Here is a 27,870-nt window from a genome sequence, read left to right as displayed (position 1 = left end):
GGAGACCTACAATAAACGGAAATAGCTGGTTAGTTCAAGCAGTATAGTCCCCAAAATAATGGCGCACTTCCATTTTAACACTGATGCCATTTACAGCCACCCACCCTTTAAAGAAATAGGACGACTGCCCACACATCACACCTACTCACCCTCTTCCTTCTTTGGAAGGCTCAAGGCACCAACTTAAAACAACTTGCTGCTCAAGGCTTGTCATCTTGCAGATAGCAGTAATTTGTTATCAAGTAAATGCTAAGGAATTGTGAAAATTTATATTTGTTCCCTTTATCTTAAGCAATTCTGTTCTCCAGAAACTCGGGGGCCGGGGGGGGGGGCGGGGGAAGAAAGCCCAAATCCAGGTAGTGCCTCAAAAGAGAATGAGGCTATCTTTACCAGACTCTCTCAGAAAGGGCTGCTTACTCCCTATTGGGAAGCACTCATTACTGTGTTTTGTTAGTCATTAAGAAAGCTTACTGAAAAAAGTCAAATCTGCAGTACTTAACTGATTCGAACGTTTTGCTCTGCTCCAATCAGTCACCAGATTTCATCAGTTTAAAGAGCGTTTCAACATACTATATTGCTGGCCAGCAACCCAGAACCTTTCCAAAACGGACCATGTCAGCAAAGACGGTAGAAAAAAAACACAATAAGCAACACAAGTCAATCTTTATTGAAAACTGAAGTATTAATACATAACAATTCTTGTTACAATAAACGTGCTTTTAAGAATTTAAATCTGAGCTCATCTACTCATTGAATTGCATAAAAAATAAAAAAGTATGAATTTTCACAATTGAACTGGCTCAGAATGGAATCTCCACTCTTTGTGTTGATGCGATAGTTCAATGCAGGAGTGAGTGATGCCTTAAAACTTATTCTGGAAGACAACATTGACCTAAACTTAAAAAAAAAGTACCAATATAACTGCTCGTAAGACAGTTTTAAAAAAAGTCATAAAAAGGAAACCTGTGTCTATTTCATAACAAACATGGAGAACTATTACTGGGGCCTCTTGTACTTCCATTGCATGCACTCACTTTTTCAAATCTTAGACATGAGGGCAGCCAATAATAGCATTACAATAAGAAAAAAAAAAAAAAACAAACACTAACAAATCCATTCTACTTAAAACAAGTCTGTACAGCAGCCAGCTAAAAAGGCTTTCCCAGTTTGCCTGCTAAGTGCCCAAAAGTCACAACAGCTTAGAAAAGTCACGTTCACTTTCTCGATGTTGAAACTTCAGAGCCCACGAACTGTTTAGAATATTTTCTTTCACAAGCGGACCCTTACTACCTGTGGAATTCAGCTGTTTCACTGTTCTATTCAACAGACAAAAGAAAAGGTTTCCTTGTCCCCAGATAAGCACCATTCCTCTTCCCTCTCTTCTCTCTGCAAAACACACCTTATTTTCTCTTACTACCCCCCCCCCCCCGCAGAGGTGAACAGGGACTGCTGACAAAGTCCTCGCTAACTTGGAGATCTCAGAATGAACTTAACTCTTTGCGAGGCTCGATAGCCAAACACAACCCTAACTTTGCTGCGGTTGTTCCTTTCAGTGGGCCTTCTACCTCATCACTTCTGAGGGTCTCCACACGAAGCTTACAAGTTGGTAAAATACAAGATTAGAAAGCTGACACTTTAATGAAAACAATCTGAATGAGCTTAATTCTTCATGTCTTTTTAACAGGCGCTCGCAAACATTTCAAGGTGAGGATTAACAATTGCTTTCAACCCTCTGCAAACGCTAAGCTCGGTCAGTGACACCTGCTGGAGAAAAGCGGACGCGGCTCACGCCTATTTTCCTACCACTACTGCACAAACCACACCCTGGGCAACTGCAAGTTACAAGTCCACACACACAGCATCTGTCCTCTTCTCCCACAAGTTTCAGCTTTTGTTCGGGCTTCTGTGGCACGTACTGAAGCATCGCTATTGTTCCTGTTCCTAACACGGGAGATTTCGCATACATGGCATTTACTATTCTCTGGTATGAGTTAAAGCCTAGAGTTAGTGGTGGTATCAGATCGCCGTGCTTACCTAGTCAAGCAAAAACATGTTCTAGACCCAAATGAACGGTATATAAATGCTGTGCTTAAGCACCGGGGAGTGATTCCAAGTCAATTCTGACCACTTCTTGCTCAGATACCTGAAGTGGCCTATTGCCCAAGTAGAAGCAAAGCCAGAACGCTCCACGAAGAGTAGTCGACATGTCAAGTACCCTGGTATACAAGTCTGTACCATGAACTGCGCTCCGATAACACTAAGACATGGTGGTACTTACATTTTTTTTCAGTGGATGAAATGATACGAGGAAGAACTTCAACTAAAATGAAGGAATTTTGTAATCTACCACTGCATCTAAGCATTTAACTTGCATAGTACACTCAAAAGAAGCTTTCGTGAACAGCACGTTCCTGTACGTCTCCTAGAAACTTCAAACGGGAGATGTCTGGTTACAGTAAGCATTGGCAAGAGATAGTAGTAGGTTCTCTGCTCTCCTCCCTACTGTTTGGTTAATAACCACTACATCACTGGCTAGGGCTACGCGTTTTTGGTGCCAATTGTTAGCCACTTCTATTTTGCTGCTGCTACATTTAAAAGACACTTTCATCAGTTGTTACGGACGTAGGCAATACCTCAGTCTTAAAAATACTTCCTCTAAACTCAACACTTGAAATTTGAATAATAAAAAAAGAAATTTAACATGGACTTCTCTTTGTTATTGCTGCAACAGTTATCTTCAGTTCCAGGTTTAAAGTAGTACTTTTTTTTTTTTAATCTATCATATAAAGCTGCCATTAAAGTTTTTTTTTTGTTTTGTTTTTTTTTTTTTTTTTTTTAAAGAGAAGCTTGATCTGAAACGTTTCTACTGCACTAGCTCTTTTCATTCTCTGAGAAGCTCTAGTGCAAACACATACTGCGCATGTACTTATAAAGGAATTCTAAATAGGGAATGTTACATAAAAAGCAGGAGAGAATGTTTCCTAAGACCCTCACTGTGTAAACGCCTACTTAATGATGTACAATTTCCCCCACCAGTTTTATATCCATGCTTTCTACTATTTGCAACAAAATACCATTAAGATATTTATATATACACACATATTCCCCCCATCCCCCTGCACTGTGCTTTTGGTTGCTTCCCATACCAAACTACCGGAGACACGGCTCCACCCTCCCAGTGGATTATCATCAGTCAAAACTGGAAGGTGCGATACCTTTTCAAAAAGGTACAGTTTCCCCCTCGTGGATGAATCCCATAATGCAACTTAGAAAAAAGTGCTCAAGTAAGTGAGACTGCCTAAATGGTATGGAATACTATACAGAGACCAATTCCAAGACAACATTTAGGAAATCTGAAGTCAGAGCAAAGATACAGGACATTATGTTCATTCCTGGACTATGAATCTAATGCAGCATTCATGAAAGTTCTCTCCTATGGTTTTCAAAGCTTTTGTTTATTGGGTGACGAGACAGGAGACAGCAAAGCTTAGAGCTTGTTCTTTACAGCTTCTCCCCAATAAAGCACTGTTTCACATCTCAACTCTTTTCATTACAATCATACTAAGACAACAAAAATCTCAACTCTATACTAGCGAAACTGGACAAACGGCCTGTACTAATAATGTTCACTGTACTCTCTGGCACACCCGACTAATCAAAGCTGCAAACCTACTACACAAATGGAATCGTTAAACAGACTTGAACAAAGCAGTACAGATTCAAATGGTTTGTCTGGGGTAACTTTCTGCTCCATATAAAAACATATGGAAATCCCTAAGCTGCAGTAAGTGCTCACGAGTAAGGTTTAAAGTACTTATTCTCAACACCATAGTTATGTTCAAGGCATTAGAAATAAGGGGGCCGTCCACTGACAGTGATCCATGCAAAATAATCCTAAACTTTATTCAACAAAAACAACAACAAAAAAAAACACATGGAAGTAAAAAAATATGGAGAGTGCTTAATGTAAAAAATAAAGTTACTGAAGGCTCTAACCACCAATGGGTTATCAGGTACACAAGCCTCCCACCGGGGCAGAGTACTGGAATGGCAGCATTAAATCAGCACTGATGCTACCCTGAAGTAGCTGCCAAATCTGTATAGGAGCAGAACACCCCAAATCAAAGCACAACTAGATATACAACTTTAAAAAAAAAAAAAAAAATCACTTCTGAATAGAAATTAACCTACAAGACACTACAGCCTGATATATCTCTGTGTAAACGCTTAAAAGGGAACAACGTTTTATAACCACTTACTGCATATTTATTGCAGGTAGAATGTATCCAAAATAACAAAATCGCATTTTTCTGGAATCATAAATCATGCAGGTTTAAGAAAAACCTTGATTTTATGTGCAATATTCAAATTTAAAAATTTAAAATCTTCCCCATAACGATTTTGGTATACAAATGGGTTCTAAGGCTAGCCCTTTATCCCCACAGCATTTGCTTTGAGGTACTCTTTAAAAAATCGAAGTTGCAAGCAAGAACATCAGAAATGACTCATTACAATGAAATGCTTATCTGCAGTCAGTCTTATTTTACGTGCTTCCAAGTGCAACTTAGGGAAAAAAAAGAAAAAAAAAGAAAAAAAAAGAAAAAAAATCCTAAGGAATACACCAAAAAGCTGTAACCAACGAATGGCTCCTACTACAATTACAAATGTTTTCAGGAAAACTCCCCAACTCTACATTCTGGCAGCCCTACCTGGCAGCCCTACTAGAGCATATCCATAGCCCATACTGCAAGACGCTAATAAGGAAATTGTGTTAAGATGGTTTGTTCCCCTTTAACATACTTATCAGGCACACAAGCCTTTCTCAGGATAAGATGCAGCTGAACTCCTCCTGTCTGTGGTGGAAAACCCTAGCATTTCTTAAATTTCAGTAAAGCAAGCTGAGTCAACTGCACATACATTTTCAACTATGATATTCTTTAGGAAAAACAGCATGAATTTCCTGAACTGAGAACTAAAAGAAAATGTTTTTCTATCGGTCTGCGTGGCAGTCTCACTTTGACACATCTTGCACCGTATGAAAGCTCGGACTGGATACATCTCCCCAGGATGTATAATTCATCATGCAGGTGATGTCACCTCTTCCTAACAGCAAGTATTTGCCTCAAGGAAGCTTGCTTTAGTTACCTGCACATAGCATTACCTTTTTAATTTCATTGTGATCTTTAAGAACATCTGTAAGAACATCTGTATAACACTGAATCCATAAAGCAAAAATGATAAGGTATGAAGAAAACTAATTGTGTGCAGGATTTCTACAGCTTGTCTGACTCACTTTCCAGTCACTCCAATTTGGGTTAGTTGAATTTGAACAGAATACATCACTTAAATTAAAAAAAAAAAAAAAAAAAAAAAAAAGTGCCCCTTCTAAACTGGCAACTCCATCAACCTCAAAAAGGTTGAAGCACTTATCTAACGTATATTACGGTATTCTATAAAGAAACTCACTTTCATGATTCTACCTTTTAAGACCCTGCATACATTACAACAGTGCATTAGTGATACAAGTTGTAAAATACTTTTCGGTTCCTTTGGATTTGCATATGATGGTTTTTGCATCAGTCACTGCAGGTAGATTGAGCAAGCTTTGTTTTTGTGTTTTAACATGCATTCAACTAGATATGGATCAGAATAAATTTATACTCCCTTTTTATCATTATAATTAGCTAAAAAATTGCAAGACAGTCCACAAAACAGGATTTGCTTTAAGACTAACTGCTGGAGTTCCAAGATGTAAGATATGCAGCACTGGAAAATCTTCAGTGATCAGGAATTAGTAGTGTTTAGCCAAGTGTTGAAAGCATTCAGAAGAAAAGTCCTGGTTGGAGGCATGAGGGCTTCAGCACCAACTTTTAAACCTCAATTTCTTGATTGCATATCTCCCATCTTCAAACCTACATGGCGGATGTGGAAGGGGAGGAAGGAGGGGAAAAAAAAAAAACACACAGGGAAAAAGCTCAATTAGGTGGAAAACTATTTGAGTGTGGTAAAGCATTCTAACGCTACACGCTCCGCAGCGACGGGCATACGCAACAGATGTTAAAAAGTATCATCTAGGGCTACCCTAGCACTCATCTAGTCAACTGAAATCTCTAGCTGCTAATTCTATAGGTCGAGGAGAAAAAAATCTAGGTAAGAATTCATTACATTGGTTTTCACCCGTCATCTTCATTCCGGCTTTCTAATGACACTAGCAGTTTTGTTCAAGTAGGAGTTGTAATATTAAAAAGGTGTTTTATGCCCAAATTAATTATCACAGTCATGAGCTGAATCACAGCAACACTCTCACTTTTTATACTCGTGCACTATGACATCCTTGGATGAAGTGAGCTTTGCGTGTGAAACATTTCAGATCTGCAGACTGATATGCAGCATCACAGCGAAGCGAGAAACAGACTTTACATGACTGGTTCTAAGGGCAAACAACCATCCGTAATCAGAGGAATCTGGGCTCCTAATCACTGAAACAAAAATCCAAAGTAAAAATAAAGTTAACTTTATCATGAACTAACTGGACCAAAAGTGAACATTTCTAGTTCAGTTGGTCTGACAAGCACTTAATGTCAATGAAACTGCTCCCAATTTATGCTAAAACAACCAGGAGCGCTAGTCAGAATCCCAAGAACATCAGGCTGCATGTCCATTTGACACACGCTACTGACCTAAGGGGGGAGAGCGGGGGGGGGGGGGAGAACCCCCAACAATCCACCTCATGGCAAATTTCTTAACCAAACTCCTTTTCTCCAAACAAACCCACTATCGGAACTGCGCTCCATGCTAAAAACGATCTTGCCGAGGTAGCTGCAAACAGGGCAAACGCATGAAATTAACTTGGGATTGCTTATCTGCTTCTACAACTTCTGAGAAAGAGTCACCCCTCAGAGCAACGCAAAACGCTCATTTCGGCTACATACTTAGCCCACCCAAAAATAGATAAACTACCAAGTTATACATGTTGCTTCATTCAGGGATCACTGCTGAATGCAACGATTACCAATCAGCCCGAAATACTAAGGTAAACCTTCAGTCCCAGATGGATTTTAATGAGGCAGACTTGAGACTAATCCATTTGTATTCAACATGGAATCATGAACAACAAAAATTACCGCAATTTCTGAAGATACAGATCACTGAAGAAGTCCCACTAGGTTTCTCTCCTCTGCAGAGGAGAGCTTTTACTCGAGCAGTATTTTTCGTGTATTCTTACTCAATTAAAATGCTGTAGAAGTACCCCGGACTGCTTACCTTCTGAAAAGGTCTCCCTGAAAGAACCTGCAGTGATGTCATTTATTAAAATAATTTAGCTGTTTTCAATCTAAGCCGGTAACTTACACTGCCAGGATGATCACCACTGTGGGGGCACATAACTATAGGCTGGTGTTCCTGGAGCCCGATACGTGGGCATAGTAACTGGATGAGGGGCTACTGGAGTTGGGGAATGAGTCGTCAACAAAGTACCTAGGACAAAGAGAACATTTGGTCAGTAAGTATTTTCACAAATTCTAGTACTAGAAAAGCACAAAAGAGTTGGTTTTGTTAAAAAAATATAGCTTGTTCGTCTTCTGATTTAAAAATACCAGTATTGTTTTGCACTCCAGCCCAAACCTTCCTTCAAACATTTTTGCAAGGCAATCATTTCGATGTTTAGTCCAAAGCACATAAAGACCATTCATTACACAAGAACAGCTTTAGCAGAAACCCTGCAACATTAGCACATTATACACCAAAATACTTTTTTCTACAGCAGGCCTTACATGCCTTAAGAATATTTGACAGTAAAGACACCTGACCGATAAATCAGAATAAATTAGCTCCTGTCTGCACTAGTACCAATAGGTTTTTACAAACTAAGGGGCCACAGAAAAGAAAGAGGCTTAAGATAACAGGATCTTAGCAGCCTTGTTCTACAGTGTTTTCTATGAACGGTTGCAAACACTTGTCAGTGCTTTCCCATGAAAACTGAAACATGAAACCGAAATAAATTCTAAGTTTAGTGAGCTAGTGCAGTTTGTGACACATCACTCCACTAGATTTGGGATTTTTCGAATTAAGTGATAAATTTGACAAGATACAAACCAGAATCTGAAAATAAGCTCACGACTCCCATTTTTTAAACTACTGAATTAAAGAGCGGCTGGATATTTCTTTGTTTTTGAACGAAGCGTGGCCATTTCTTAGTAAGTTAACACCCACTGGGCAAAAGCATGCCACCCTCTCAGCAAACACTCAGAGGTGAGACTAGGGTCTTAGTTAAGCAACATTTTCACCAAACATTTTAACTAAAAGAGAGCGGCATTAGGAAGCTGACATCCCTAACCACTGCCCAGCCTGATCGCAGAGGACCTGCGGGCACTGCAAGAACATAAAACTATCTCAAACTCAACACACAAAGAATTCCAGTCAGCAATAAGAAGGGAGGTTGAGAGAACTGCCTTAAGAGGTTGCCGTCTTCAACAACATACTGGAAAGATACAGAAAAGATGAAGTCAGACTTAGACAACGACACGATGAGAAAGCAGCAAAGGATAAAAGAACGTGTGACGTTCCATACAGATATAAAGAACAACTATTTTACCATAAGGCTGGACAAATATTGGAAAAGGTTGTCCAAACAGGCTGTGGAAGCTCCACGCCCGGAGATAATCAAAACATCACTGGAGAAGCGAGCAACTCATCTAGCTGGACCCGCTTTGAGAATGACCTGGAGAAGTCCTTCCCAATCCACATTACTTTCATTCTGCCTGGCACACCTGCAGCATTGTATTTTTATAATGCTGCTGTGTTCTGCATCAAACTGAATAAAGAACTTAAGTAAGTAAACTTAAGGGATGTAAGTCCACATACCTGCTGACATTGCCATAGTAGTCCCAGCCACCATCCCCATAGTCACACCATTTCCTCTTGGTGGCGGAATTGGAGCAGGATACATAGTTGCTGGCATGCCATTCGGCTGCACAACTGTGGTGTGATGAATTACGTGGGGTGGTGCTGCATATAAAGGCTGTGTGTAATAAGTGCCTTGCTGTTAGGAAAGAAAAGTGAATTAAATGATTAAGTATATCTGGTGGGGAAATTACACAGATGGTATCTTCTTTCACGAACACTGTCACAAATTAAAGTCCTACTCTAAAAATGCAATATGCTTACAGAACAGAAGTCAGAACGCTCGTTTCAACTCCTCTGAGCTGTTCTGTTTCACTGGCAAACTTTGTATCGTTTAGCCCCCTTCCTAAGGCTTTTCGGGTAACGCTCAATAGCGGAGACCTTTGTGGAACGCCCCTGCAGACTGCACCTTCAACAATAAGGGCTGATACTTCACTCATTCTGTTTGTTTCTTACCTTTTCATAGATTAATCCATGATAGAACTTCTCTGTTATCCTTTCACAACTTTTTTATTCAGTTGCTTTTAGTCAGAGAGGCAAAGGTTTTGACAAATCCAAATACGCGAGGCAGACTGCATCAGCCTGGCAACGTGCTCATGAATTCCCTTCAATTAGCGTATAAGCCAGGCCATCCTCTGTGTAAAAGGGGGCTGACTTTTCCCCCCAAGTACCATGTTTACGGAAGTGTCTATTAATTCTACTCTTTATTAACAATTTTCATCAATTTGGCTGGTATGACACTTGGTAGCTCCCTGAATCTCAACAGAGGCTTCAGAGAACGTTTATGACAATTTTTGACAAAAATGAAATCAGGATGCAGTAGTTACAGCTTCCAGCGCTCATTCTAAAAAATGCTGAACCTACTCCCTCTTTAAAGAGCAAACACTGCTCAGTGAGTACAGAGCAACCGTCACGTGAAACAGGAAATGTAAATGTGGGCAAACATAAAACGTAAAGTACTGTGTTAAGAGTTCTCACGAAAAAATAAAGGTGACATAGGACTCATAGTTCCATAGTTATTACACTGAAAACAAAATGCTATCCAAGGAGAAGAAAGGTTTTGTTTACCTGTGCATACGGATTCTGCTGTGGATAGGCACTTCGAACTGGGTACACAGCAGTCTGATAGGGGTTCGGTGATGAAGAATATGGTGGCACCGCACCGCTAGTGGGTGAACAAGATACTTTATATGGGGTGCCTGGTGTATAACCTGAAACAAAGGTAAGTCTGCATTAAAAATATGAAAAATAAGGGCCAGTACGTTACTTAATGAAGTCAGGGTAACAATTTTCGGAATTTCTAAGTTTCTTAATCTTCATGGTTAACGCGAGTACTTAGTAGGCTAGCCTCAATACCCATACTTAACTTAAGAGGTCTTTTATATAAAACACTGTTAACAGTCTGTCTGTAATACTTGACTGCCTGTCAAGTTAAGAATGAGAAGTTACTGCATTTTTGCACTTCTTCCCCCCTCCACCCCCCCCCCCAAATTAATGGCTATGGAATAAAAAAGCTGATTTGGATTTCGTTAATATTATCATTAAATACTTGGATCCAGTCTTTTAGACAGCACTCCTACATAGGAGGACTTGGCATAGGTTAATGACAGTCCAGTTCTCAACACACCTGAAATTATAATTGCACAGCATGATAACGGGGAAGTAACCTGCATTTACCTTCTGTAGAATATGATACAGCACAAGAATAACTGTGTTTCACAAGTCAGAATCATGCAAAAGCTCAAGATGGCTTTTCAGAGAACAGACAGACACAATGTACAACCTCCACTTCAAGTTACACTTATTCACGCTTGTTTGCTGGCACCTTCGGAACTAAAATAAACATGAAAGATTATACCTTTAAAACTTAAAATGCCACAGTCCGTGTGCAAACGCAAATTAGACTCTGAAGGCACTTGAATACCCCTATACCTCACTTCTGCATACTTCATATGTTGACACGTCCTTCACGATCACTTAAGAATTGTTTTTATGCACCACGATAAGACGACAGATGCCACCAGAGAGAATTATTTTTCATTCCTGTTATGAAGCCCCTAGAGTCAGTCTGTCTTGCGTATGTTGGGAACTGCTCAATTTGTACAAGAGTAAGTAGCAGCTCTTGGCTCAGACACTGCCTGGAAGACAAACTTCTTCCGTAATTCCTCCAGCCCTTGTCAGACTCAGCCTCAGAACAGCAGCACAAGTGGCTGAACTGGTACGGAGACCTGTGAAAAGCACCATCCCTGCCACAGTACGTTGGACGGTACCCTCTAAGATTACACTATGGCTTAATGGTCAGAGGAAGTATACAAAAATGGTATCAGCAGTATCCACTGGCAGTGAAACTGAGGGCAACAGAGAACAGCCCTAACCTATTCTGGGAAAAGGTCAAAGCCCGAGCCTGCGCTACCCTGAAACGATCTCGTGCCTCATGCGGGCCCACCACTCAGAGACGCAGCATCCACAGCGGGTAAACCCTCTACACCTCTGCCTCAGCTGACAGATGTCATGAAACTGATGCAGAGTAGTCACCATCCAACTCTCTGCAGCACCCACCAGTGGGTATTACAGAAGTTAAGCCCAGAAGTCTGGCAACTTTCCCTTAAAAATAAAATGGAAAAACCCCAACACACTGGCAATAGCAGCTAACGTACCAAACCCTAGAGCTCCACGCAGTTCTGCGCACAGATTTCCCTTAAAGTTACTGAGCCAGTTCAGTCTGCTGCATGGTAGGGATAGAGATTTATTTATTTACGGAGTCCAAAATCAACAGGATGTTTTCAAGCATTACTTTAACTCACAAGGGATTGGCAACTATCATTCTTCTATGTAGGTTAAATATATTTAACACCAGTTAAAAATACTCATTTAATGGTTAGAAAAAACTGTGGGTTTTAAGAACGTTTGTTACGTGTAAAAGTCATCACCAGTCCTATGTTCAAAGTAGGAGAATCTTCTGACGGTACATTTCAGTTTCATGTGCCACTCCTACAACAAAAAAAACTACATGCTCCTGATCACAATTAACTCCACTAGAAGAACCTAAACTATAAGACTAAGCTCAGACATTGGAAAGCATCTTCTTAGTATATGGCTAGCTATCCAAGAAACAGGTGACTGCGATTTAGGAAAAACTCTGGTTGAGAAACAGGTACTGCACTGAACTACATCACCAAGCCAGAAGCAGACTTAGCTGTCCGCATAAGATAGGTAGATCACTGCTTTTGTTACTCTGCTTCTTTGGCTTGTAACGCCTTTGTCAAAAGCGGCTACTCCAGAAGTCCGGTTCTGGGTTCAGAAGTCTCACTTGAACAACAGAGAGATGCTGACAGCTGCTTTAACTGCTAAATATAGGGTCCATATGGGTAATAAATACATGTTACACGGTCTGCAGAGAAGGAGAATTAGTTTTAAGAATTAATTTAGCACGGCGAGGTACGAGGATTCCCTCAGCTTTAAGATCCAGTCAAACCTAAAGTTCCTACATTCAGAACGTGGGAAGACTTCCATTTAGCTGGAATAGTACTAACTCGTGCCAGGAGAACACAAGAAGAGAACTAAAAACACTTGGCAACTATAGCAAAAAAATTGAGACTACAGGAGTAGAGATGAAGTTGATTTTAAAAACTACTGAGCCTAGAGCGCGCCGACTTCAGTACTGAGAAGATATCTGAAGCCATATAGCATTTACAACACTGGTATTTCTGTGACAGGGCAGGGAAAAATCCATTTGGGCAGACAGCGTCATGACAGATCACCTTTATTCTTTTTGCAGGAGTATGTGTTTCTTTTCATTTCTTTCCACTCTGCATGCAGAAAATTGTCACGTTAACCACTAAGAAAGTAAGTTTAATATGTTATTTTTAGTAACATTTACGACCTTTAGAGACACCAAAACAGGCAACCACAGCACTAGTCCAAACTCTATTGTTCTTTATAGAAACCCTAAATAAGTTGAAGGGTAAGGCTTGCCGGGGAAAGAACCTTTACTTCCAGTATGGGGAGGTATCTGTGTCGAAAAAACGCCAAGTTTCAAAACGCTGGACACATAGCATTGCCACTGAACTACAACTATGCCGCCAGTGAAGCCCACTCATTCTAAAATCCAATCAACTAATACAGGTGCACAGGGAATTTGATTCTTGTTAAGTGGTATATCTGTACGAGAAGTCTTCTGCCTTCCCACTTCATTTTTTCCTCCGCCTTTCAGCGACAGAAGGTTTTAAAAGTAAACCGTATGGTTATTCAAACAAATTTAAGGAAAACACCCGTAAGAATATACCTGTTCTGAACAGCAATGTCATGGCACATTCAAATACTACTGCACAATGCAACTTTCCAAGGACTTGGATTACGCACACAAGCAGCTATATCAGAAAAATACTAATGCACGTTTTCCAGTAGAAGTTAAAAAAAAAATCCCAGCTGTTAGGATAAAGTACTTCAAGTAGTTACCAGTCTTAATTGACAGATCTGGATATTTTGAATTTCAGGTTTTAAGTGTAGGTGAAAACTAAAACCACTCTTCTCTCAGTTCTGAAATAAAAGCTTGTTTCCCATTCAAGAAGAAAGACTCTAATGATATTAACTTCAAGAAAAATTAAGGACATTTGAGGATGGTGAACAAAGCTTCTATATATCTTTATTCCTTTTTCACACACGTGAAATATTTCTTACCCTGGCTTCATCGTTATGCAGCATGAGATAATATTCCAACATTAATCAATGCAAACTAATCTTAAAACATGATTAAGTCTAACAGATCAAGAGTCTTCCCAGACAAAAATATAGCCTTCTATTACAACCTCATTGACATGAGGAGAAAAAAAAAAAAATCCAATCAACTGGATAAAAATGATCATCATCAACACGATTTGGTAAATTGATTACATATACCTTAACTTCACAGGGAATATTTCCACGACGCCAAGCCTACCGAAACAGCTGCTCTCAAGCCACCATCTGCCGACCAGTAGTAGTTTAGAGTTCGTCCTAGGTTTCTGTGGACAGCTGGAGATTCAGAAGTAGCTCTAACTTCCTGCTCCCCCTATCTTCACAGCCCCACTTGAAAGCCAGAACTGCAACAGGATCTGCAAACTGCAGCCAGTCCTAAGACTGGAACTGATGATATACACAATGGAGCACGGATCTCCATCGCTAAGGTGATCTCAACTGTGAGACTGAAGGGCCTATTAGTAATGCAAACTGGTAACAAAAACCCTCACAGGGTTCTTGATTCCCATGCCAACAGCTGCATCCCTGATTGGAACAGCTTTCCCTTGAACTTCATTTCATGCTGGAAACTGTTCTTAAATGATTCAGCGCCCATGCAAGCAAGTACCCCTTAGTTTTGGTAGTTGCACACAGACAATACCCTACCCAAAAGGTAGATTTTTTTGAATTACTGGAACTTATTATCCCTATCTGCTTCCCTACCTTATACATTCAAGATTGCAGACAAACCAAAAACCAGCTCTGTACTTGCTATGCCTTCAAACAGTAAACCGAACAGAAGACACCGGTTATACCAACTAAAACACCACACAGATCCAAGGAGAGCTATACAGCCACATACTTTTAAAAGCTCTACAGACAAAAAGTTTGAGATGACTTAACTCTCCCCCCTTCCCTCAGTAACTGCTGCCATACCCTTCTGAGAAACGAAGGCAGATGCAGGACCTCACAGCCTTGCAGAAAGACTTGTTTCTTGTTTCTACTATGATCAGTCCGCCTTCCTTGTCATACAGAGTCAAGCAAAAAATGCCTGTTTCTCTTTGTGGAATACAATGCTTGCGTTACCGTTCAGCTTAAAACTAGGTATCCAGGACTTGGAGGTACAATTGGGAGTGATATTAAGACTTCACGACTAACAGGAATCTCCTGGCAGCTAATGAAACGCCATACTTCAGAAACACTGAACTTCAGTACTGCCAGCAGGCTCCCACAAGATAACTTTCTAAATACGAAATACCATCCCCTTTCCTATCCCCATACACTACACAACGGCATTCAAGGCTAAATTTGCAGATGTGTACATGTTCTTGGAAAACTGGCATAATATATGCAACTGAAAGAGTTCCTGAAGATGGCCTCGCTGTACATTAATAAGGCAACGTAAGGAATTCCTCAGTGGGTAATAACCACCTCTCAAGGAATACTTCTCTACCAGATGCATACTCCTAGCCTAAGTGGAAAGGAAACAAAAACAGCTACCAGTTTCTGTTCGAAGCATTAGTACATCAACATCATATTATATTAGTGAAAATAGAATTACATAAAAGCATCTTATACGAGCACTTTGGTTTCTCTTACGTCTATTTTCTCACCTCCCTTTTTCTAGGCATATCACATTCTCTTTCTCTTAATTGAGAGGCATACAAGTGTAACTACCTAGATCCTTCCAAATGACCTGCTATGGACAAGACAGTTTTGCCCAGCAACGAGGCTTTTCAGGCAATCAACTTGTGTTAGATAATTCTGAGGGCAGAAAGCAAGCAGCAAGTGGAATTTGGAAAGAGATATGATCTAAGAAAACAGAAGAATGGATTTTGAGGAAACCCGTCAAGCAGATAAATGGGGGGAAAAAAAAAAAAGAGTTAAAAGCCTGGAAATAATTGGTAGGACACAAAGCAAGTGAAGTCAAAGAAGCACTGAAGGGAAGGGTACAGTGCAAGCTTTAAAGTCTGAAATAGGGAAGCAACAGCTAGAAGAACTCAGCTTTTCCCTTCGCTAAGGGCGAGAGCAGTAGAACGTATCTGAAGACAAAATTATATTCATTTAAAATTTATCAGATGATTCTTTGAGTCACATTCAAAGTCCTGTAAAACCTATCCCACAGTACAAGTATTACCTTCTTCCTCAGCCTTGGTTCTAATAATTTCTGAACTTCAAGTGATTGCTTAGACATACACATTACACATACCTGCTTGGAAGGTAGGATTTGCTCCAGGGTACATATTAGGGGAATAGGCAGGAGCAGCCGCTGCATAGCCCATTGGGAAGCCAGCTAGAAGAAAGAACAGGTCAGAGTTATTTTCTAGACTAACTGCACAGTCTAGCTAAGCTTTACTCTCAAAAGGTTCTCACTGTACGTCTTTTCAATCGAAACGAACTAACAGCCTTTGATCGCACTGTCTCAACCAAAATACTGTACTGCTCTCTTCTGCCAAGCCAACTGAAGCTACATGCCAGCTGAAGAGGACAACTACAGAACCAGAAATACCATTCTTCCTTTAAATTCCCTTCTGTTTCAGCAAATCTCCAAGCTGGCCAAGTAACTCTTAACGATAGTTGGACAGCAAGTTTTTGTGCAACAGCCCAAAACCCCATGAGTTTTAAGAACTGAGGTACATAAAATATTCACCGGAAGGAAAAAAAGCCTTTTGCACAGAAAAAATGCAATCTTCAAAAGCCTGAGTGACTCTGACTTCCCAGGTAAGGAAAGCACAAAGCAACCTTAAGCACTCCAAAACGCTTGTTTCATTCAACAAAGATTCGTTGTTATGCTCATACGTCAGGCAAGCCCACCCGCTTCAGCCGCATATTACGACACTCAACAGTATGTGATTCACTGTGGCAGCAGCGAAACGGTAGATAAAACCTTCTACACCACAATACAAGAACCACTGTGGCTAAGCTAACATTGTGAAACACTGGTCTCAAATATCAGATAAAAATATCATTAGCAAAAAAACCCCACCCCAAAACGAAAACAAAAAAGTTACTCAAAAGATACAAAGTTTGTTACAGCGTAGTAAGTGAAACTGCTGAAGTAAACCATAGCTATTAATTTTTCAGTAACTTGTGAGTTTAATGATTCTGAATGGATAACTAGCAGTTTTTCTATCAGGAAAGGCAAAGAAAGGAGACTTCGTCAAACAGTAATTAAAAAAAAAAAAACACCGAAAATGCAAGCCTACTTTCAGTTTTATAGAATGTTTTTTTATTTATTCTGTGGTTTTTAAGCCAGAATTACACAGCTCAGTAAATTATTTGCAACACTGCAGGAGTAATTGACTAAGCTGACTTTAGAAGGCATATTTGTATAAATGACTTAATTCTGTAATGAAATATTTTGCATGATCATTTCGAGGCATGGCATTTAAGGCACTGTTATAACACCTTTACTTAATTTCTATATATTTCAGTTATAATAATTTACAACCAAAAGACGACTGGCAATATACAGACTATATATTATAGTATAATAAAAGATTAGAAGTTCTTAGGTTCTAATGTTGCTTAAACAGCTAGCTACAGATCTAAAATAGTGTACCTTCCGAAGTACATAAAAGTACCACTTTCATTAGTATAAAGGACAGCTTTAGGGCCATGTGTAAATGGTCACATGCAGAAACAAAAACCTTTGCTGTTCGTATATATCTATATTTAGAAAAATGAAGAGATAAAAAGGCAAGCAGTATTTAAATAATTCCCGATAATCTTATCTAAAGCAAGAAAAAAAAGCCTTGAAAATGAATACAGAAATAAATGTGCTGTAATTGACACTAATCAGTAAGCTACCACAGCTTGACTTACTATACTATTATTACAGCCCATATAATTAGTTAAGAGCGTTATAGAGAAGAATGAGACCATCTTTCTGGACTGAAGGATACCACAGCCTCAGCTTTGCAGTTTATTACTGCACCATTTCAGTCACTCAATAGCTTTAAAACCGTTGCAACATACTTTGTGTCTTCCCCTTACAAAGGCTGTGGAAGGTTAAGAAAGGTACACTAGTGTGAGGAAAAGAATGAAGCATCTGAAAAGCAAAAGTTAAAATTAAAAGGGTTCAGAGAAGACCAAATCACAGTAAAAAAAAAATTCACTTATGCACCAGATTTTAGGAGAGGAAACAGTAATATGGAAAAGAAAGGGAGGGAAGTACCCTACCTAACCTGAAATACAAATTAAAAAACTGTAAATACCAATAGGAAAATATAATATCGATACAAAGAATATAAACAGTAACAGCACGGAATGAATTCTAGCTCCCAATGACGACACCAACTAAATGACTAAACAGTCTCCCTGGAAAAACAAAGTGCATTTAATTGGCTACGATATGTAAAACCTGTGTTGAAAAGACCCTCCAGTGTTTCCCAGGGATGGAACAATTCACTTACACCACACACATCAGAAATAAAGAATTATCAAGACGCTGTCGTCTGAAGCGTTTCACAGAGGCACACGGTCCTTCACTTCAGCCTTCTCCCTGCAAAGTCCTCTCCAGGTCTAACTACTGGCTTATTGAACTTTTTAACTAGAAGGATCTCAGAAATGAAGCCTGCTCACATTGAGTGTTTAGAGGTGGGGGGCAGGGGGAGAAAAAAAAAAGTGAGAAATTTGAAACCAAATGAGAACCAGAGACCAAGAAAAACATGTACTTCTCTCATTTTAAAAGTTGTATTTGCCATTCTCTCGGTCTCAGCTTTGATGCTATACTTCAGGCAGTCATAAGACAGTATTTGATGCACCAGAGCAGAAAGGTTTACAGCGCCAGCCAACTAGAGGCAGAAACAGATTGACTCCTGCTCTTGCAGAACAAAAATTACTAGAGTTCCTGGGATAAGATCTTGATTACAACATAGATCAATGTAAAGGATGTTCACTGAAAAAACTGGGTTACTTACCTGGATAACCAATTCCTTTGGCATTTGCATAGGGAACCCCAGAAGAACCAGGGCTGTACACAGGATTCATGATTTCAGTAACTAAATTGGGGAGAGAAAAAAAAAAAAAGAATTACTCAATCCACAGCTTGAAATCTCAGCAGCAAAGGGGAACCAGAAACGAAGGAAAGAGGATCATGCAATTCTACTACTCATACCAACATCTAAACTATAGCTACAAAGCAAGACAAGGTCATCGCAGAATTAAGTTTCAAAGCCTCATTAACCCTCCGTCAGCTAGAGAATCTCTCAAGTACAAAATATTCCCTGCTGTGGAGCACGCTTTGGAAGTTCTTCCACCCCTAGGTGCTCCCACAGGGCACAAATCCACTAACCGACTGCAGTAGTTCACAATCCTAGATTCTCCCTCTGTATGCACCTCCTATCAGCCTCCGTTTCGTTCCGTTTCTTGCTTTAATCTTCTAGCCAAGAGATGCAAATACTTATGTTCTACTACTACCGACACTGCGAGCCTGGGATTCCAGGCCTTTACCAGCACTAAATTCCTCCACCATCAACAGTTCAAGTATTAGAGAAGTAAGTGGAAAAAGATCTTCAGAATTAGAAAGCCAAGTAGTTTACTGAGGTTTACTTCTCAGTGACAAGTTGGTAGCTGGCTCCAGTCATTTCTGAAGTACGTATTCCCGAATTACCTATTTCCAAAGAGGCACCCATAATTAGCATTTTTGGCAAGAATAAAACTGAGCCCCCAGTGCTAAAAGCAGATCTTGTATGTAAACATTAAGGTAAGTAACAGGGCACTGACGATGCTGTCTCAAGTTTTTCTAGTAGGCCTAGTTATGGATAGAAATCACTGCACGACAGTTACAAGCAAGGCCATCACATGCCAGCATCCTGTCCACAATTGCTAACAGTTTACCAAAAAAAAAAAAAAAAAAAAAAAAATTAATCCCTTTATCTTCAGTCTTCTGATATTCTGAATATATTTACAGATCTACCTCTTCTTTTCCTGCTTACAAGTGCCAAATTTTCCACTAAAAGGAAAGCCTCTGATGGGAAGACAGGAGGGCATGCTGTCAAACTAGTCTTTCTTATTAACCACTAGTATCCGATATTTGAGTCGCTTCCCCTTCTATATCTTGAGATGCACAAGCTTACATATAGGAACAGGGTGCTAAGCAGTTTACACCACAGTTTTAAAAATTTTTTACATACATACAAAGTTTATGAGCAAAATAAACTTCATAATTATGCCTGTACTAGTTCAGTCACTGAATATGCTCCAACAGGAATCTAAGTTCATATCTTCCCCAATGAACCTCAGTTGAGTGAATGCATAAAGCATAACCAGTAAGTAGCAGTTTCCTTGTTAAAATGAGTAATATTAAAAACAGCTCTGTGGTTAAGATTTTTAGCAGTATCCAGTACACAATAGAAACAAAAGAAACATTTGTGCAACATGAGGAATTCAGAAAATAAATGTTTTCAGAAAGTTTATTGCCAGGTTTCACGCATACATACACAAAATCAAACTCAATGTACAAGAATTACAAGATTCAAACGTTTACTGGACTTGGGGGGGGGGGGGGTTAACCCAGCAATACTTCAAAAAAACTTAAATAGTATTGCCCCTTCCCTCCCCAATCATACTTGATTGCATCATAGGACAATAAAATCCATTAAAAACTAGTTAAAAAAACAAGAACTTGTCATTTACATTGCCTAATATCAATAAAGTTCCCCAAAGCAGCATGTTTTCATTACCTGACCAGCAAGGAAAAAGCAGTTCAGCACAAATCTCTTTAGAAATACTCTACAACAAACCAGTCCTCTTTAAGTAGAGAGCCTTACTTCCCAGTGAAGCACAGTAGAGTTTGGAGTATTACATCTGTGTCTTAATCAGCCAGCCTAATATTTCACCGTAGCAGGTTAGGTTAGTTTTTTTTTTGTTTCCCCCCCCCCTCCATTCTTTGCATATCCTTTCTAAATGAGGACCTTCATTTACTTGAAAACTTAGTCTGTCCTCTTATCATCTCCCCTACGTTTCTTTCTCATTCCCATCTTTGCCCCTATTTCAACGTTGGCTTTGTCGCATTCTGCCTCTAAGCTTACAAAACTCATGAGAGGTCCAAGCTTCAATTCAATATTGGAATGTCTAAATCGTGGAATAAAGGTTTTATGGGAGATGGCTATACCTTTCAATTCAAATCTAAACAGCCTCCCTCCCTCACCATCCCCCTATAACTGTGCTGCTCCTTCTCCTTCAGTTGCTGCATTAGTTAGGAGGAAAGAAGACCCTGTAACCCTGCCACCATTTTGAATGGCAACAAAAAGAAGGAAAAAAAAGGGGGGGGGGGAGGCAACTAGAGAAACAGCAAGGGCATTCTGTGAATATTTGAGACAATATCAAAACAAACTCTCAGAAGTATCAGTAGTCAATGACTGCAGAAAAACATAAGGATAGACATTCCGTGAGATAACGTAAACTGAAGACATACCAAGTTGAGAAGCTACAGAAAATGGATAGACAAGGTCAGACAACTCCACCAAGACAATCTCAAAGAAGTGTAGGCTAAGAGAAAGGAATTCCTCTTAGGTAAGGGAATAAAACTGTGGCTTTAGGAGCCTGCAAGCTTTCTCTTACTGGAAAAAACAGTGGAGTGGAAAAAACAGCCACTCAACTTCCACTTCAGACGCATCTACACATGAAACTCACCAGCATGCACTTGAATTAGCATAACCACACCCTATATATTTATGCATAAACACCATGTCAGTCGGACAGGAGCGTGCTTTTTACCGCTATTGCTTTTACACTCTAGCTTTCACTAATGAAACACAAGTTGAGATCCACTAGTACAAAAAAAAAAAAACCAAAGAAAAAAAAAAGGATGCTTGCAAGTTTTCCTAATGCAGACCAAGCTTCAGATCCAATACTAATTAAAAATAATTATTTTCAGATCTTCTGTGAAGGACCCAACATGTGCAGGTATAACTATATAGCATTATCCAGTGGTTGCAGTCATCCCATCCTTACCATAATTTTACTTGGAAGGGCATCTGTTATATTGAAATACGGAACCTTGCAAACCACTTTTCTGCCGTGCTTGAAATCCACATCAAACAGTAGGGGAACTAGTACAAACTGAACCCAAAGAAGCATGGTTTTCAACCTTTTTGTTGGCATCCCCCCCAAAGCATTCTCATGTTAATGTATATGTAAATAAAGGCCTACTGTGCATCACCTATATATAAATTACATATAGTCAACTGCACATGAATTACACCAAGTCAACTAACCATTTTTCCAGCTGAAGTGCAGGTAACCATACTTACTTAGGAGGTTCTGATTAAAGATCATTCAAGCACACTTGGAAAGTGTAAGCGCTTCGTATTCCATTCTTGCCAGGGCCAAAATATCAAATGCAGTTTTGATCAAACTTGCCAAATCTCATCTCGGGATAGCTATTAGGACACTCTTTCTCCTCTTAAACCCACGTTTCTGGAAGCTGAGCACAAAGGCCAACTGCTGCTAATGCTGAAGCTCTAGCAATCTGAATTTGGTGCACTTTTCATATAGCTGAACATGTTTCTAGAAGCTTTTATTTTCTAAAATTATTTTACATGCCCAAAAGACCACAGATCAATGCTAATACTGTAAAACAAACGGCGCATTCATTTGCAACAGGTGTATTTTCTCACTATTTATTTTCAAAATTGTGTGGAAAAACTGTGAGAACAAGACCTAGTGAATGCCACTTTGTGCTCATTTTATTACAGAATTCTAACCACAAGAGTTGGGGAAGAACATTCCCTCAATAAGTATCTTGCCAAAAGCAAACATACCGCAGCCCACTACTGTTTTCATTCTCAGAACTTGAGAAGACTCACTCTAAAAACAGTAAAGCATTTAACATCACTCCATCCCGGAGCAGCTTGAGAATGCTAACTGTTTGCTATGAAACCATACAAAGGACCCACTTGCCACTTAAATACAATTCCTTACCAGGCACAATGTTAATTACCATCCTAATAATGTTTCGCATTTTACCCATTTGCTTTCTAGTTAAAGCTTAATAGAGGTAAAACCCAACACCTAAAACTTCAGGAGTTTATAATCTAAAGAAATCAGTTCCACTGCTAAACAAGAATATAGTTCAAAACACTTCTGCTCTTCAAGTAACTAACACTGATTAAAGACTCAGTTCCGTCAGGATTCTGTCAAGACTTCAGCCCCCAAAAGATAAGCTTTGATGCAAATCCTGGGCTAAAGGACATGCACTTCTGTCACAATTACTTTAAATAAAGGGGCTCGTATCAGCAGAAATTCAAGACTTCGTTAGGTCTAAAACAGCACTTCCCACACTGCGTTCAATACCTGCAGGTAGAGCGGACTGCATTTCTTTCTCTCTTTCAGGACCTCAAAACAGGTCAACTGAATTTTGCTAGGAGCTAAATACCACCCTCTGTTCATAAAAGAGCATTGGTCTGTGGTGGTCGATGCTTGAATCAGTGCTTACACACTACTACCATACTTTCCCTTTCTGGCATGCAATCCCATTCCCTGCTTTGGGACAGCACTGGCACTCTAAACCCTTAAAATAAGCCAGGTCAGCTAAGTAGGTTGGCAGAATTCTGCTTTTCGTTGGGTTTTTTTGGGCAGAGGAGTTGCTGTGCCTTCCCCCCACGAACTTAAGAGAGCTGAAAAACATCACCAAATGGCCAAGAGAGAACCAGTTCCAACACAAGGAAGGGAACAGGAATGGATAGTGGCAGTACAGATTGAGGTTGTAGAGTCACAGCCTCGAAAAGGACAATGAACAACTCTGCTAAGTTCAGACATGAAGTAAAATACAAGGATGGAAAAGTCATTCATGTGCAAGTTTTCCTTCCTTGCTCTCAATTACAAGATGTTCTTTCCATGGAAGAGAAAGAATGAGACACCTGCAATCCCCCTTCTGTGGATTTTTTTTGTGTGCCTGTGTGTGCTTTTTTTTTTTTTTTTGGTTTAAAGACTACAAAGGCATAGAGCTATTAAGAGACTTTTAATCAACAGAATTACCACTTGTAAGCCCGTTCTATTAGTGGTTTCGGATTTTAAGACTACATAAGAGAACTGACACGCTCTTACATTAACACCAATGCTATCTGTGTCCAGTATCAGTCAGGACACACACAATATCATTACATATTAAAGTAATCACAGAATTAGTTCCATATCTCATTCATAAAAAGAAAACCTCTACCAAAAATTCGCAGCGAATACCAAGATCCTGTTGGTGAACCAACTTCATTTGTACATCAGCGGCATTCTTCCACTTTTTTAAAAACGGCAACGTTAATAAGATACCTGCCCCTCCTCCCCCCCCCCCCAGAAAGGCTACGAAAAGATTATTAACAGACGGCCCAGCACTTCTTTCCCTACGTTTGTAGGCAAAATGCCTACAACTCCCGTTATTGCTATTGCGTAACGGGATAAAAGTTGTCAGCTCCAATCTTCGCACTTCCCACATAACTTTGAGATCAGGTATATAACTATGTTTATTTCAGGAAAACGGAACGGTACATCAAAACTGTCAATTTCTCAAGGTACAAATTTTACAAAAAGCCTGTATAATACCAGTTATGGGCAAGTACATCAACTGTTTATGAGAAGCGGGGAAAAAAAAAAAAGGAAGACTAGAACTTTGCTGCATGATGGAATCACATTCAGAATATTTAGGTTAAATCTGAATGCTCTGCTTCTTAGTAAACCATTACTCTACAAAGCCTTTTCATTAAGTTCCTTTACAGTTTATACCGTATTGCTTTTGGAAATGGGATGAAACTGTCACAAGTTCCGAACAGAGACAGAATCTGAAGAAGTGTTTTACCCCCTCCCTCCCCACTTTTTAACCTGAAAGTTAAAGTGAGTAATTGCTACCATAAAAAGTACAGGTTGGGAAGCATGTGTTATACGTGCGTTGCAGTTTTATGACCCTAACAATTATACATCCTACAATGAAATCATACTCAAGTAGACAGAAAGCCTACTCAAATTAGGTAACATACTACAGCTGAACACTTTAAGAACAAATTAAACTCAGCTCTTCTCTCGTTGAAAAGGATATACCACCACTTGCCTAAAATCTAACTTTTCACAGTTCTCAGAGTATGGATTTTGCCACTTGGCTAGTCAGTGTTCATGGTTGTTTTCCAAAGAGCCTAAAGAGTACTGTAGAAACGACTTTTTAAGCCTCATAAGCCTTTCTGGAGGCTACAGACTTGACTAAAATATTATTTCTTCCCTCAGCTCACAGACACAAAGGTGGCAGAACAAGTACACCACACAAGCTATACTCAGCCTTTAGCACGCGCTTGGAACTTACTAACGTTATTCACTGGGAAATTCAACTGACTGACCGCCTCATGACCCCAGACTGAAATTTCATGAAGTTCCCAGCTACGCAGCCTCGCTCAGCGAGGGCTAAAGGTGCCCTAGGCGTTCCCGGACAGCTCTAGCCTAGTATTACTCCCTTAGGGGAAACTTTTCCCAGGCAGAGCTCCTGGCAGAGGAGCCGAGAGGCGCCGGGGCGGCCGCCCGGGGGCGGTCGGTGGCCAGCCCGGCTCAGGGCGCCCGCCGCCGCGCAAGGGCCTCGCGGGACACCTGTTGGGCAGGTCACTCGCTGCCCCGCGGGCGAGGAGCGGCGCGCAGCGGCCTCCAGCAGCGGGGCCGCGGCCGAGGCCGAGCTCGAGGCCTAGGCCGGGCGCGGGCCCAGCCAGGCCGGCGCCGCCGCTCGGGGCCGCCGCCGGGGGGCGGGCGGCGGCGGCCTCCCTTACATAACGGGCCCGGCGCTGGGCGGGCGGGCGGGAGCGGCCCCGGCAGGCGGCGCCGGCCGCGGCGCCACGGGCCGCGGCGCCTCGCACTCACCGGGCTGCGGCGCTTCGTGGTGGCGGTCCCGGCCGTCGCTGGCGGGCAGGCGGGCGGCGGACGGGCGGGGCGAGGCGGAGCGGCGGGCGGGGCCGGGCGGCGCTGCCTGCGCGGAGGGGGCGGGGGGGGGGCAGTGACCGCCTGGCGGCTCCGGCACCTCCGCGCCCGGCCGCACCGAACAACTGCGCAGCAACCGAGCGGCCGCGCGTCACTTCCGCGCGGGGAGGGGGGCGCCGGCGGGAAGGGGCGGAAGCGGCCGTCACGTGCGCGGAAGGCGGGGGGCGGCGGCGGCGGCGGCGGCGGCGCAGCACAACGCAGCGGCCGGAGGGCAGCAGCGCGCTCGGCGCCCGCCCAGGGGCCCGGCCCGGCCCGGCCGGCTTCCGCCGTGAGCTGCCGCGCCAGGGATGGCGCGGTGCACAGCCCTTTCCGGCCAGCAAAGCGCTCACAAGCGTAGAAATGCCGCTGGGAAGAAAATTACGAGACGACGCCCTCGTTTTTTAAAAAACCAGTACAAAGGAGGGCGCCTTACCGTTCCCGCTGTTCGCCTCCCGCAGCGTCAGGGCCCCGCAGCGCCAGTGTTGCCGCCGCAGGCGGGCAGGGCGCCGGCAGCCTGCTGACTCGCGCGGCAGGCCAGGCCGGCCAGCTTGCTGCTTTCCCGTTATCCCCACGCGCCTCCCTCTTCCCGTGAGGCGCCTTCCAGGAACGCCGGCTGACATGTATCGGTCAGGCTGGTCGATCGCAGGGGGAGACCACAACACACCGAGAGTCACCGCATCGACTCTAGCCACCTTACTAAAAGAATGTTACCGTTAATATCGGGATAGCAATGAATGGTAATGGTGACTTGGAAATACTGTTTCCAGCACTGCACTGCAACGCTCTTCTCTGCAGCGTGACTTGCTGGGGAAGGCGGAGAGCCCCGGGCGGCAGCGGCAGAGAAGAGGTGATACAGCTATAACCACAGCAACGAGGTACAGACAAACTGCCCAGGAAGATGTAGCCTTACCCACTTCAAGACATCTGTTGGAGATGACTCCATTTTTAGTTATAAAGAAGTGATTATAAAGGCCGGACAGGTGAAGAAGTGAAGGGATTAACTATAGAGAGCTAATATTTGCTCCAAAAATCATTATTGTGTTTTGTGGAATATTCCATGTATTGTTTTTTAAAGCTTCCTCCTCCCCACCCCCTCCCCACCCCCCCCCCCCAAATTATCCTGCGCTGCCACCAATTCTCCTTGCTGTCACCTGCCCTACCTGGCACTGCCTGAGCTGTCTGCAAACCTTGTGCCTCCACAACGTCTACAAACTTGACCTGGAGAGGAGTGCAACTGTCTTGGATAGCCACCACCCAGTGGCAATTAGGGGCTATTGCAATGGTATGGCAATTCTTACTTGGATCTAGAAAACTATATTCCAGCTTTGTGTATATACAGATGGACAGTTATTTACTGTCATCTCCATACCACAGTTGGGGGGGGGGGTGTTTCTGAATTGTTCTATCTGTGTATCACAAACCTGTAATACAAATTCTGAAGGAAGCAAAACTTCCTCGCATGTGCATTTTGGAGGAGGTGTGTGGAGAGTCCCGTTACTTTGAGATGCATTTGAGTAACTTGCCTATATTGTTCAGCAGAGTCTCAAACTAACCCTGTAAGGAAAAAATACCCCAGGAGTTGGTATCTTGATTTAAAAATAGGTTTTTGGCAGTTTGGATTGCCCTCACTAGGTCTGGCAAATGCTACAAAATTATTCATGAGCATTTCCCATTTTGGGCTTCCGTTCCTACCCCTTTCTTCACCATTCAGAACCTCTTCTCATGCTTCCCCCCCCTCCTTAGCTCTGTTTTCCTTTTGTTTTTCTTTCCATAGGACTAAAATGCCATCTCTGTAGGCCTTAAAACTCTCTCCATTATTAAAAGCCTTCATAAATGTATTTTTTGATCAAACACTTCAGGTGCCAAACACAACTCAAAGAGCGGTATGTGGATGAAGAAATGTGCAAATGTGATTCATGTGTTCTGAGGGTATGCGCCAGAACCCCGCTGACGCATCAAACATAAAAATATCTCACAAGGCCATTTTCCCAGAATCTTTCCCTTTTTCTTAGTTTAGTTCCTCAGTGATTTATATAAGGGACAAATGTTTTACACGTGCTTTTCTACGATGACAAGCCACCACAGGTATCTTCACCAAGCACACAAAGCCTCTGAGAAAAATATTCCATGTGGACACCAGCTGCAGCATAGATTTAACTCAAATTCAGACACAGAAGATTTATTATCCAGCAGAACTACTGCTTTTGGTTCTGTTTCATGAGCATCAGAAGTATTTTCACTCACTGCACGCCTACTTTATGCATAGCTAACATAAGGAAAATATGCCTCGGCCCTTCCCTCTCCAGGATTTACATGTCTTTTTAA

General features: G+C 41.5%; 1 protein-coding gene across 2 annotated transcripts in view; it reads right to left on the bottom strand.

Annotated features, from left to right (window-relative positions):
• Positions 1-648: 648 nt before the first annotated feature.
• Positions 649-27,870, bottom strand: part of FAM168B (family with sequence similarity 168 member B) — a 226,235-nt gene continuing 199,013 nt past the window's right edge. The window contains exons 1-7 of one of the 2 annotated variants that reach the window (XM_068953631.1): positions 25,450-25,520; positions 18,540-18,620; positions 15,827-15,910; positions 9,970-10,112; positions 8,863-9,040; positions 7,351-7,476; positions 649-5,912 (exon numbers count right to left, since the gene is read on the bottom strand). In XM_068953631.1, the coding sequence (XP_068809732.1) occupies positions 7,364-7,476; positions 8,863-9,040; positions 9,970-10,112; positions 15,827-15,910; positions 18,540-18,609 (588 nt within the window). In that variant the 5' untranslated portion in view covers positions 18,610-18,620; positions 25,450-25,520 and the 3' untranslated portion in view covers positions 649-5,912; positions 7,351-7,363. Of the gene's footprint in view, positions 5,913-7,350; positions 7,477-8,862; positions 9,041-9,969; positions 10,113-15,826; positions 15,911-18,539; positions 18,621-25,449; positions 25,521-27,870 lie in introns of those variants that run through there. The other variant, XM_068953630.1, reaches the window with a different exon arrangement.

Source organism: Struthio camelus, chromosome 9 (assembly GCF_040807025.1).
Source record: "Struthio camelus isolate bStrCam1 chromosome 9, bStrCam1.hap1, whole genome shotgun sequence".
NCBI classification, from domain to species: Eukaryota; Metazoa; Chordata; class Aves; order Struthioniformes; family Struthionidae; genus Struthio; species Struthio camelus.
Note: the sequence above shows the minus strand (reverse complement) of the source record. Positions and strands in the feature narration are given on the sequence as shown.